Source organism: Bufo gargarizans, chromosome 10, assembly GCF_014858855.1.
Source record: "Bufo gargarizans isolate SCDJY-AF-19 chromosome 10, ASM1485885v1, whole genome shotgun sequence".
Taxonomy (NCBI): domain Eukaryota; kingdom Metazoa; phylum Chordata; class Amphibia; order Anura; family Bufonidae; genus Bufo; species Bufo gargarizans.
This window is the reverse complement of record NC_058089.1, coordinates 113,429,000-113,442,088: the sequence shown is the minus strand read 5'-3', so window position 1 is coordinate 113,442,088 and position 13,089 is coordinate 113,429,000. Positions and strand designations below refer to the sequence as shown.

Sequence of the window (13,089 nt, the reverse complement as noted above, 5' to 3'; positions counted from 1 at the left end):
AGCACACAACCGGGTATATAAAAGACAACATGGAAGTAGATGACGCTGATCTCCATTTATTTATTTTTTATTATTTTTTCTCAACATCCCCATTCATATCCGTGTCCAGAAGCAATCGATGCCACAATAGGAAATTTATAAAATTGCATTTTACATATATCCCAAAAAAGTTCAATGCAAAAAAGTCAAGAGGTGGTTGGTAGTGGGTCACGCATGCACAAAGTAAGGCACATTTACATACAAAAAAAAAAAAGTTCTTGGTAATAATTCGAGGGAGGTGTCAGAAGAAGACAGGGAACCTGATTTTTCTATTTCTGCATATTTTCAAGACCAAAGCCCCAAACTGTATTTGTTGGAGAAGAAGGGATCGGGAGCCCCGCTGCCTCCTTTTATCCTGGAGTGTCCCTTTAATGGTTTGGTACTTTTTGGGATTTTCACGTTACAGAAGGGGGGGGGGGGGGGGGGCTGCACTGTACACCCCATGCAGTAAGATGTCAGTATCACTATGGAGAACTGATTTGCAGGCGGTAAGAGTTGTGCCATCTTGTCTTCTATGTCATTTCCCCCAGGTGAGGCGGTGCATTAGTATATTGCTTTTACTCTGCCCTCCTCACAAAACCCCCAAATCCATGACGAAAGTCACAGGATAACCCCCAGCCTTGTCTCATCTCCGGACCACATCTAACAGGGACGTCACAGAGGGGTGCATAAAATTAATCACTAGAAAAGGGTCCATGGGAGAAGAAGGTGGGGGGGGGGGGGGTGTCATACATTACAAAAGTCCTAGAGAACTTCACAGTGATTTGTGTGGTGGCGGTATACATTGCACTGAGTGTAAGCTCTGTGGGTGACTGAGCATTGCTGCCAGCGTGGGTGACAACATCAATAGCAAGACCCAGCAGTGATGTCTTTTCAGTGCAGATCCGACAATTCATGGCGGCGACACGATGTCTTTCCATCCGCATCACTATGGATCATCGTCCTCCGTGTACGAGTACAGTTTACACAGATAGCTGAATTTTGGCCCCCATGTTCTCAGTTCTTCATACTCCAAGTCAGAGTCGAGTCCAGACGAGGCCAGCGTGCTGAGGCTTCCGGCAAGAGACCCTGTCCCCTCGGTGTCGTATACCTTTAAGCTGTCGCATGACGCGCGCATGTAAGCAGCGTCCTGACAGACGTCATAGAAATACTGCTCAAAATCTCCACCGGTAAAAGAACAGCTCAGTCTCTTTGGCGCTGGCACATGTGACGTTACCTTCTGGCTGTCAGACATGTCGTAGTCGCAGCTTAAGGGGCCATTTATATGCTGCTCCCTCATCCTCCTGCAGAGAGACTGCGCCGGGCTGCTCCGAAGGGACAGCTGGAGATCCGTCATGCTGAATGCATCCTGCCGTAAACAGTTATTAGAATTAAATCTGATTGGCAACTCACATACTTTTACTCTGAATGCGAAAGACTGAAACTTTTGTTAACCCTTCTGCTCTGAAAACCGGTTTTGGTGCAAAAAGAAAAAAAATGCAGACCCACCTTTCATGGGTAAAAAGCCACCCACTAATTCATATGATGGAGTCCTTCATTTAAAAGCACTCCCTATATCAGGGACGCTCAACCTGCGGCTCTCCAGCTGTTGTAAAACTACAACTCCCACCGTGCCCTGCTGTAGGCTGTCTGGGCATGCTGGGAGTTGTAGTTTTGCAACCGATGGAGGGCCGCAGGTTGGGCGTCCCTGCCCTATATTATAGGGGAGCATCACCAATTCAGGGTCCTCATCTATTAGCTAGAGAGGAAGGCGATTACAAAGAACGTCTCCTCGTGGAGGACCTGGAATAGCCATACATTGCATAGACAGCTCACCGATTGCAATGTGTAATGCTGCAATTCTCCTGTGGGGACGCTGCAGGGAAAATGAACACTTTGGTATCCCCTACAGATTACAGCTGATTGGTTGGAGTCCCTACAAGGAGATACTCTCTGATCATCATTAAGGAACCCAAAAAGAGATGGTCCAGAGTGGACAACCCCTTTAACTCCCCAACAATACAGATTTTAAGCATAACCCCTTAAGGACCAAGTTTTTTTTTTTTCCATGACTTTTTTTGGTCACTGTGACTGTATCAGAGCTTGTTCTTTGCAGAACGAGTTGTATTTTTCAGTAGCGGTATTTTTGGGAGATTTAATTAATTGATTAATTTCTATTATATATTTTTTGGTGTATGCAAAAGCTTCGCATCAATTCTACTATTGTATTTACACCTCCCAGGTCCTCTGCCCTCTCTGCTCACAGACCCCTGGAAAGGTAAAAGTCTGTGGGGAAACACAAACCAAAATCACCCCCTCGTTCTGCAGTTGGAGCAGAATGCGTCTCAGCTTTGTAGGAACATAGACTGAAGACCCAATCTCACCTGGTCCTCCTCCCCTCCTCCTTCTTCATTGTAATGGAAGATATTTTGGCGGGTGTCTTCGGGCTCGTCCTTGTATGCAGACACATGATAGACACCTTCATTTAATCTCCTCTTCTTGTTGCAGTGAGAGAAGAGGACGGCGCCTGCAATCAGCGCTGCAAGAGACAGGAACCCTGGTGAGACAGGACTTCACGCATCCCTGCATTGTTACATTGTGGCTGGCGGGCATGTGACATTGTGACTGGCAGGCATACTTTTCTGTGACATTGTGACTGGCAGGCATACTTTTCTGTGACATTGTGACTGGCACTGTGCATTATTTTATATTCTGCTCATTTTACACCAAGAATAGAATCCACTTATATAAACTGTATGTAGTCAGTAACCTGCAGCGGAGGCAAGCTTCTTCTGCCAACCATTAGCTCAGGGCAGGAGGGGCACTACATGGCAGTGGGGATCACAGAGCACCAATGGGTGAATTACCAGCCCTCAAGGCAGCACTAGGCATCACACAGTGCTCCCTTAAGTTGCTTGAAATACAGCCCCACTTTTCTCCTTACAGCAGCGCCACCAGCCACACGGTGCCCTCTTATTAATGCCAGCCAGAGCATGCCATTAGTACCCGTCCTTGCTCTCATGGTATGCCCTGCTCTTCATCCTTCCTCTTCTTTCTGAAATGGGTGTTACACATGAGCAGCCACTAGTGGGCGCTCACTTGTGTCCTCCATCCTGAAGCGATGGAAGAACAGAGCAGAGCTGACCTCCAGTGATGGTGCTGCATTCTCTGCATCGCTCTATTAGTCGTTCCGTTCAAATACTCACATTTTAATGCTGTAGCCGTACAGCATTAAAATGTATTGGCTCCGTGGAGCCAAAGTTCTTCTCCCCCGAAGTTGTGCAAGACTTCGGTTAATTCCTACCGTATGCATATCTGCGTATTGCAAAACTATTTAAATTAGCAATCCGAACTGGGCTTTGGTATTGGCTGGTACCTTGATACCAAAGCCCACTTCGGATTGCTATTTTAAATTGTTTTTTCAATACTAAGATATGCATAAAGTAGGAGTTAACCGAAGTCTTGCACAACTTCGGGGGAGAAGAACTTTGGCTCCACGGAACCAATACATTTTAATGCTGTACGGATACAGCATTAAAATGTAAGTATTTGAATAAATCGACTTAAAGGGGTTGTCCCTGTTGTTTTTCTATTGATGACCTATCCTCAGGATAAGTCATCAGTATCAGATCGGCGGGGGTCCGACACCTGGCACATCCAGCTGTTTGAGGAGATAGCGCGCACAGTGTGCGCGCGCCGTCTTGTTTCTCTCTTCCTATCCGCTGCTGCAGTCCCATAGACCTACAGCAGCGAGCAAGAAGAGAGAAGGCACGTGCGCACTGCGCCAGACATCTCCTCAAACAGCTGATCGGCGGAGGCCGGGGGTTGGACCCACGCCAGTCTGATATTGATGACCTATCCTGAGGATAGGTCATCAATAGAAAAAGCCCCGACAACCTCTTTAAGGTCGATTCGCTCAAGCCGAGCTGTGTCTTTCTGAACTATCTAGGCACAAACAAGTACGATTGCATCCGGATGTTTGGGGGCCATAAAGAATACCATTGCAGGACACCTGTGCCCCCTGAGGGGCAGGTTGTGCATCCTTGGTTTATGGGGAGTTACTACATCTGCCATTAAACTATATTATGACCGTTGCTGGACTGTTGGATGCTCTGGTTTATCGGGCCACTCAACCAAGCATCCTGACAAATAAGAAACCTGGAAGGTAATACCAGACACCGCTAGGAGGTTCAGGCTGGATTAGCCACAGAGTTTTCTTACCTATCAGTGCTGTAGAACATATGCAGATGATGAGGAAGGTGCTGAGTCCTAATCCAGGGTCCAGACCATGCAGGAGGACCTCACATTTACTGCCCCCATACCCATGGGGACACAGGCAGGTGTACTCAGCCTGCGTCTGCGGGATACAAGTTCCATGCTTGCAAGGGCTCTGCATGCAGACGCTGTACAGGCACCACTGGCCGGTGGTATTCTCCATTAACAGGTTTCCTGGGGGGCAGCTGCGCAGGAGAAGAAGGGGGTAGAGTGGAGGTTAGTATATTGTCACATTGAATCGTGTCTCTGTTCACAGTAGATCTGGTTCCTCCAGCTAAACAGTATCTTAATGGGATGGCTACCTGTAGCATCTATGTCAGGCATCCTCAAACTGCGGCCCTCCAGCTGTTGCAAAACTACAACTCCCAGCATGCCCGAACAGGTATCAGCCTACAACAGGGCATTGTGGGAGTTGTAGTTTTGCAACATCTGGAGGGCCGCATTTTGAGGATGCCTGATCTATGTGGTATAGGTGTGTCTTCAGGATGATGGTTTGTTAAGTACCGGGCTGCCATTTGGCCTATTTATTGGGGAATTTTTTAGCTCCAGACATCTACGAAATTTTACCTGCATTCGTGAATCATCCATTGGTCTGTACAGACAAATCCCCGATCACACGGCTGACTTTTACAAACTTCAGAAACACAGCCTTTATTTATACCGTGCTTCCTAATAATGGATACCGACGTGCTGGACTGGTTTTCCATTGGCAGCTTGTAGTTATTCAGCTTTGCCTCCTTTATGCAGCCTATTGACATTGAGAAGAAATACCGTACATTAAGGGGAGACTTTCTAGGAAATGCTGGTTACCAATAGGGCTCTTTATGAATCCCTTGGGCCGTTTACCTTGAAAGCTGAGGGCTTGGAGGTTGCCACTTCCAAGAACGATGCTGCTGGGATCCACCTTAATCTCTTTGTACGTCCCATGTGCCGCTGTGATCTCTCTGCGCTCCCCCCCTCCGTTCACACGTAAAGAGAATTCATTCTGCATCCTCTCCAGAGCGATCTCCTGCCATTCCCCAGAATCGACCCTGTGATTGGGAAGTCGAACTACAAAATCTCCATCACCGATATTATAGGACACCGCAAGCATCCCATGTGTTACCTGAGGAGTACAGGATATCGTGGGAACCTGAAGAAGACGTCTGTCTACTCTCAAGATACACAATGGCCGTATTGTTTAGTCTGAAAGGTTTTTTTTAGCACTTAGATATTGAGGACTTAGCCCCGATATAGGGGGTACGACAACCTCCACCCCCATTTCAGGTAGCTACCAGTGCTGGAAACTATACAGTGGATGGAGCCAGAAGGAGAGCTCAGTACCCCGCACCGGCTACGACACATTGGACAGAACCCTCTGCTTCCCGCTCCGTTCACTGATCGTCGGGGTGCCAGGTGTTGGGCCCCCATCAATTTGATATTGTTGACCTTTTCTGAGGATGGATCATCAATATAGAAGTCTCAGAAAAGAAAACCCTTTAATTCCCTTCAAGATTTCTGCTTGCTGTCAGTGACTGGGAACTGCCCAGAATCAAGAGTTTGTTACAGTACACAATGTAAAATGCAAGCAATCCTCTGTGAAATCATCCCAGCATCAACAGAAATCTCCTGCTCTTACCTGCATCTTTACAATGTAATAAACCCTCACCTGTGTGCTAAAAATGATGCCAAGATTGGTTAATTTATTTTTCGTTTTTCGAATGTAAACAAGAATGTCTTCATTCACTGACAACAAGCAAATGGATGGACACAAGTATATATATCCCATTTTTATTACTGGTAATGACGTCAATTGTTAGAAAAATCTGGAACCAATCCCCATTTAGCCTCTAATTCTGAAACGTTTCTGCTGGGATTTGAACTCACAACCTTCTACATTAGAGCCAAGAACTTTAACCACTACGCTATACAGCTACATGTTAACCTGCACCGAAATATGAAATGATACTTCTGCTGTATAGGAATATTTACTACATGACAAACTACTATGAGGTTATTCTGACATAGTTTATCATTCAGCTTTATAGCTGATTGGTTAAAGTCCTTGCCTCTAATGTAGAAGGTTGCGAGTTCAAATCCCGGCAGAAACTTTTGAAGAAATAGAGGCTTAATTAGATTTGAATACACTGGGTGTCCCCAAGCACTGACTCCAAATATGGAGTCAGAACAGGGACTCCTAAGCTGCGGTCTCACATTGGGGGATTCCCTCACTGTGATAGACCTCAGTGGGACCCGGCACCCTCCCTTCTTCAGAGCAGGGGGTGCCTGGTTTAATGCTCTGTTTCTCCCATTGACTTCCATTGTACTCGGGTTCTCTGTAGAGCACCAGAGCATCGCAAAGTGTTCTACTCGAGCACCCGAGCACTTTGGTGCTCAATCAACCCTAGCAGCTAGCCGTTTCGTACTCTACACAATCCACTCAATACCACCAATTTAGAGGGTTTGACGCTGTTGCAGTGGCTATCATTGACATTTCTTTGTCCACCTGCTCCAGGCGACCCCCTCTTACCTGCAGGATGATGTATTCGGTTTGGTCTTGTGAGGACACGCTCAGGATAATGCTGTTGGGCTGACGCGTTCTCACCATGGTCTGGAAATGCGTCCTTTGTGAATGAAGCGCATGGGAGAATTTATACTGGATGAAGCTTCCGGACTGGAAGAAGTATTCTGCAGCGTCTGAGGGAACAGGAAACCAGGAGATGTGAGAGTTAAGAAGGCAGAGTTTCCCCAGCCGTGGAGAGGTGCTACGTTGATGAAATCTTATTGCAACCTGCCGCATTGATCAGCATTGGACATCGATACCTTTTTCACATTCCTGTTGACTGGAGCTGGAGGCACCAAACTCTGCAGTGCACGGAGATCTAGTCTCACAGGAGGCAGAGCTCATGGCATCACAAGCCGCGCAGCCGGCGGAGCTGCCGACAGACTCTATAGGGGCCCCGAGATCATACATCTAGATAAGGAGAATTCCAGATTTAATGTGATGTATGACTGTCAAGACATCAGCTTCCAGCAGGGTCATGTGGCACGTCTCCATGTTTTGTGTCTTTTTACATAGAACTGCAACACAGCTTCAGCTCTGCTACATCTGTGACTCCATTACTTAACATTAATCTGACCCCGATATATGTTATATATATATATAGCAATATGGAGGCACATTATACATTTGATAATGCAAGTTGTAATCTGGCGTCAAACCCAGTGCTCGAGGAAGCTGACAATTCTGGCGTCCTGATACTGTACACACCACAGGTTGTCACTGACCTCCTTGTTAACTGTGAGATTGCGGAGACATCCCTTGAAATGTGTCTGCGTGGAGTCCAGAGGAGACGATGCTCTAATCCCCCCCAACCAGAGAACATGATGGGGATTCCACACCCTTTAAAGACAAAATAAAATTGCATAATTCATATCTGATGTTGTGATGATATTAATGATGTTGCCCCCGTAATCTGTGGAACTTGCGGCTCCTGGACTCTAATGCAAAAAATCTGTCGCCTACCAGGTGCCATTTATATGACTGAGGGGTCTTCGGGCTCTCTCAGGGCCTGGGTGCAGCTGCTACCCATCAACACCCCGTAAAACGCAACGTTTACATTAAAGGCGGAGATGTATGCTGATTTACTCCACCCATAGAGAAGGGGATGGGATCTGATGGGCGCCCAGTTCTTTAATAGCATGTCTTGTGTAACCCATTAAACCCAGATAGCACCAGACATGTGTCAGCCAAGGGCTACTGTCACCGTCAGTTCTGTGAGAAGGTCTGACAGACGTTCTTCTCTACCTCTTGTATGAAGTTCTTTGTTTTGGTTTCACTTTGTCATCTCCTTTCCTTCTGCCAGGTGTCACTTATTTAGACTAATCGTCTTCCTTTATATTCCTTCCCATACTGCCTCACTTTGCGGTTTATACTACTTCCTGGATGAAGTGTTCACTGCTAGAGGCTTCTGCTGCTGCTGCTGTTTGCTCAGATAAGTCTTTTCCTTTATTGTGTTTCCTTGCTGGCTTGATTCTAGGTGACCCTGACTCCGTCCGTATTAAGTGCAGGGAGCCGGTGGTCATGTCCCCTCACTATTATAGGGTTTTCAGGTGTCACACAGTCTTAGATACGTGGGCATGCAATTGTCTACCATTGAGACCCTTGCATGTGCTTAGCAGTCAGGGAGAGCTCTTAGGGTTTTAAAGGGCTCACCTATATGCTCCTTAGTTTGGGATCAAGCCAGTCGGTCGTTTATTTATAAGTTCCAGCTATCTGCAACTTCACCCGTGACAGCTACAGGACATTTGTAGTGCATTTTATATAATATTCTAGAGTGTGATAGGCATAGACCACACAATACCTAGTGGTGTATGCATGCATCACCTCCACTCCTTGGTCATCACTCCTCCAACTTCACATCCCGTCCGATCCTCTGATAATAGCCTCTTGCCGATTCCCTCCTTCTCAACGATAATGGCAGCATCGCAGCGGTCCAGGGTGAATGTTACTTCCTGCAAGAAATAATAGAACCAAACTAAAATGAAACAATGCATTTAGTGTGAATTCCACAATCTAATCAGAATGCCCATGCTGCCTCCCAGGCTATTTTACTTCTTCATGCTTTACACTGCTGCTGTGCTTGTTTAGAATGCCTGCTATGTACAAGCACATTCTGACTGTTACACTATATACATCATACAAGCCCAGCGATACATGGAGCCGATTTCCATTACATCAAGGACAGAAAATCCAAAACTACAAGCAACTAGACCACCAGCAAGGAAAGCAGATTATCTGGTGTTCCTCTTTAAAGGGGTTGTCGGAAGGTTTAATACTGATGACCTATCCTCAGGATCGGTCATCAGTATCTAATCAGTGGGGGTCCGACTCCTGACACCCCTGCTGATCGGTTGTTTGAAGAGGCCGAGGCTCTCCAGTGAGCGCTGCAGCCTCTTCTTAGGCCAGTGACGTCACATTTATCGGTCACATGACCTAAACGCAGCTTAGTCCCATTCAAGTAAACGGGCCTCAGCTGCAATACCAAGCACAGCCACTATACAATGTACGGCGCTGCAAGGAGACCACAGTACTCACCGGAGCACCGCAGCCTCTTTAAAGAGCTGATCAGCCGGGGTGCCAGATGTCGGAGCCCCACCTATCACATAGGGGTGTCCTATCCTGAGGTTAGGCCATCAGCATTAAACACTCAGCAAACCCCTTTAAGACATCTGAACCCAGTAGATCTTTAGTACCTTATAGCTAAAGTACTCTACACCAGCGGTCTCCAGTTGTTGCAAACCGTACAGCTGTCAGGGCATGCTGAGAGTTGTAGTGTTTCAATAGCTGGAGGGCTACCGGTTGGAGACCACTGCCCTATACAACACTGTACAAAAGGCCAAGTAAGGCTGGAACGTAAAACACACATATATCAATCCAATATAAGAAGTCGTGAATATACAGTCATGTGAAAAAATTAGGACACCCTTTGAAAGCATGTGGTTTTTTGTAACATTTTTAATAAAAGGTTATTTCATCTCCGTTTCAACAATACAGAGAGATTAAAGTAATCCAACTAAACAAAGAAAACTGAAGAAAAGTCTTTTCCAGATCTTCTGTAAATGTCATTCTACAAAAATGCCTATTCTAACTGAGGAAAAAGATAGGACACCCTCACATGTATTCCCTCTTAAATTGGCTCAGATCTCACACAGGTATATCACACCAGGTGCACATAATTAGTAGATCGTTACTCTGCATGTTGAATGAGGCTTGCCCTATTTAAACCTCAGACATTTAGTTTGGTGTGCTCCTGACTGTTGAAGTGAGAGTGAGCACCATGGTGAGAGCAAAAGAGCTGTCAGAGGACTTCAGAAAAAAGATTGTAGCAGCCTATGAGTCTGGGAAGGGATTTAAAAAGATCTCAAAAGATTTTGAAATCAGCCATTCCACTGTCCGGAAGATAGTCTACAAGTGGAGGGCTTTCAAAACAACTGCCAACATGCCCAGGACTGGTCGCCCCAGCAAGTTCACCCCAAGAGCAGACCGCAAGATGCTAAAAGAGGTCTCCAAAAACCCTAAAGTGTCATCTCGAGAACTACAGCAGGCTCTGGCTACTGTTGATGTAGAAGTACATGCCTCTACAATCAGAAAGAGACTGTACAAGTTTAACTTGCATGGGAGGTGTGCAAGGAGGAAACCTTTGCTTTCCAAGAGAAACATCGAGGCCAGACTGACATTTGCCAGAGATAAAGTTGACAAAGACCAGGACTTCTGGAATAATGTTCTTTGGACAGATGAGTCCAAAATTGAATTATTTGGACACAACAGCAGAGGACATGTTTGGCGTAAACCAAACACAGCATTCCAAGAAAAGAACCTCATACCAACTGTGAAGCATGGAGGTGGAAGTGTCATGGTTTGGGGCTGCTTTGCTGCAGCAGGACCTGGTCAGCTCACCATCATAGAATCCACGATGAATTCTACTGTGTATCAGAAGGTGCTTGAAGAACATGTGAGACCATCAGTTAGAAAATTAAAGCTGAAGCGGAACTGGACCATGCAACATGACAATGACCCAAAACATACTAGTAAATCAACCAAAGATTGGCTGAAAAAGAAGAAATGGAGAGTCCTGGAATGGCCAAGTCAAAGTCCAGATTTGAATCCCATTGAGATGCTGTGGGGTGACTTGAAAAGGGCTGTACGTGCAAGAAACCCCTCAAACATCTCACAGCTGAAAAAGTTCTGCATTGAGGAGTGGGGTAAAATTTCCTCAGACCGATGTCGAAGACTGGTAGATGGCTACAAGAACCGTCTCACTGCAGTTATTTCAGCCAAAGGAGGTAACACTCGCTATTAGGGGCAAGGGTGTCCTATCTTTTTCCTCAGTTAGAATAGGCATTTTTGTAGAATGACATTTACAGAAGATCTTGAAAATACTTTTCTTCAGTTTTCTTTGTTTAGTCGGATTACTTTAATCTCTCTGTATTGTTGAAACGGAGATGAAATAACCTTTTATTAAAAATGTTACAAAAAAACACATGCTTTCAAAGGGCGTCCTAATTTTTTCACATGACTGTAATGCACAATATTCAGTATAATGAAGCAGATCCCGACCTTCTTCTTCATTCTCACGTCGACCCGATGCCACTTTCCATTGGTTACATTCACTTGGCCAGGAAGTTGTAAATGGAGGTAATCATCATCCTGTCCAATCTTCAGGCTGGGGACGCCCTGAGCTATAGCTTCACAATACACAAGAAGAGAAAATTCAAATCTAAGCTATTAGTCAATGGAATCCTGAACAGAACCAGGCTTCTCGCATCCATATTCTCCCCGCAGAGGTCACCGGAGGCATCGTTTTTTAGGTTACTACACAAAATATCAAAACTTTGGATGGGCCCCGAGTGGGATTTCTGACAAATTTTTATTTTTTTGGATTTGCAGAGAGATCTTTTCATTAAAAAAAATCATGCTTTCTCCCATGTTCCCCAGCTTCTGTGTCAGGGAAAATCAGATCAAGTGCTTTATCAATGTGGCAGTCAGTCCGATCACCAGGTTTCTCAATGTAGGTATACTGGGGGTAAATACAGAAATCTTCTCCCTATAACAGCATTATATCCTCTGCTTCCCTTCAGCCACCACTAGAGGGAGCTCAGTGCATAGGAATATATACAGCTTTCATTGAACTCAGTAGAAGCTATAAATGTGTCTTGCAAAATCCATTAAAAGGGGTTATCCTGCAAAAGATAATGATGACTTATCCCCAGGATAGGCAATCATCTAACAAGTGATCTGTAGGCCTCCTGGAGGTCGCTCCACCACAGATCTGATATGGATGACCTATCCTGAGGATAAGTCATAAATATCTTTTCCTGTATAACCCCTTTAAAAGCACCTAGAACCGGACGTTTATCCGTCAAGCGCAGGTTACATGAGACGTGTAGTGTGCGCTAAGGTGTGATATGGGATTTTGTGGGCCCACCATATGAAATGACTCCCTGGGCCCAATCCTTATATAATCAATAAAATCCAATTGATTCAAAACCTAAGACATAGACCCTAAATGACGGTGATTAGCTCAAAAGGCAGCTCCCAATGCCATATTTCTCTTGGACCTTTGGGCCCATTATGGCTTCCTAGACTGGGCCCACCGTACTCTGGTACTCTGGTGGGCCAGTCCAACCCTGGGTGTATGCATACATACCATACTATATGACACGTGACTACATATAGACCTACCAATGGATACGAAATACTCTAAACTTCCTGGGGACGGACTAGACAGAGGTCCATGATACAGCACAATCCCATCCGGAACATCAGTTATAAATTCTATAGAAAGGTGGTTTTCAGCGCACAATCGGACTGGAGGAAAAGAGGCGAATCCATCACCCTGGAAAGTGCGCAGAGTGAGCTGACACATTGATCCATAGAACTGCGATGCACAGTGACACCTAGAGGCAAAATATGGTGAAAAAGAAAACATGCTGAAGTTCTGATTACAATTTGGAGGCTCCGAGACATTTCCGTCTTTTGCTTTCCCGCCCCCCTCACACTTTCAGAGAGACATTTGCATGCGAATATGCTAAAAAGAGATTTAACGGAATTGTATTTCCCGTTAGCAACTTGTTAAGCTGCTGCAATCAGATTTATGGCAGGATTATATAAATGCCATCGCTGCATACGTTACACAAGCATCTTTTCTTGTAACGCGGCATTTAATAAATACAAATTACTCTTCCATCTGTCAGTTTCCCTCTAATCCTTTTTTTGCCTCAGATTTCAATAAAACATATCTCCAAGTCTCGCAC

The 13,089-nt window shown here is 45.5% G+C and overlaps 1 protein-coding gene across 1 annotated transcript in view; it reads right to left on the bottom strand.

Annotated features, from left to right (window-relative positions):
• Positions 1-967: 967 nt before the first annotated feature.
• Positions 968-13,089, bottom strand: part of LOC122920107 (neural-cadherin-like) — a 62,082-nt gene continuing 49,960 nt past the window's right edge. The window contains exons 22-30 of the mRNA XM_044269316.1: positions 8,660-8,787; positions 7,561-7,675; positions 7,096-7,246; positions 6,803-6,969; positions 5,140-5,398; positions 4,955-5,041; positions 2,403-2,557; positions 1,256-1,387; positions 968-1,168 (exon numbers count right to left, since the gene is read on the bottom strand). Of these exons, the coding sequence (XP_044125251.1) occupies positions 968-1,168; positions 1,256-1,387; positions 2,403-2,557; positions 4,955-5,041; positions 5,140-5,398; positions 6,803-6,969; positions 7,096-7,246; positions 7,561-7,675; positions 8,660-8,787 (1,395 nt within the window). The remainder of the gene's footprint in view (positions 1,169-1,255; positions 1,388-2,402; positions 2,558-4,954; positions 5,042-5,139; positions 5,399-6,802; positions 6,970-7,095; positions 7,247-7,560; positions 7,676-8,659; positions 8,788-13,089) is intronic.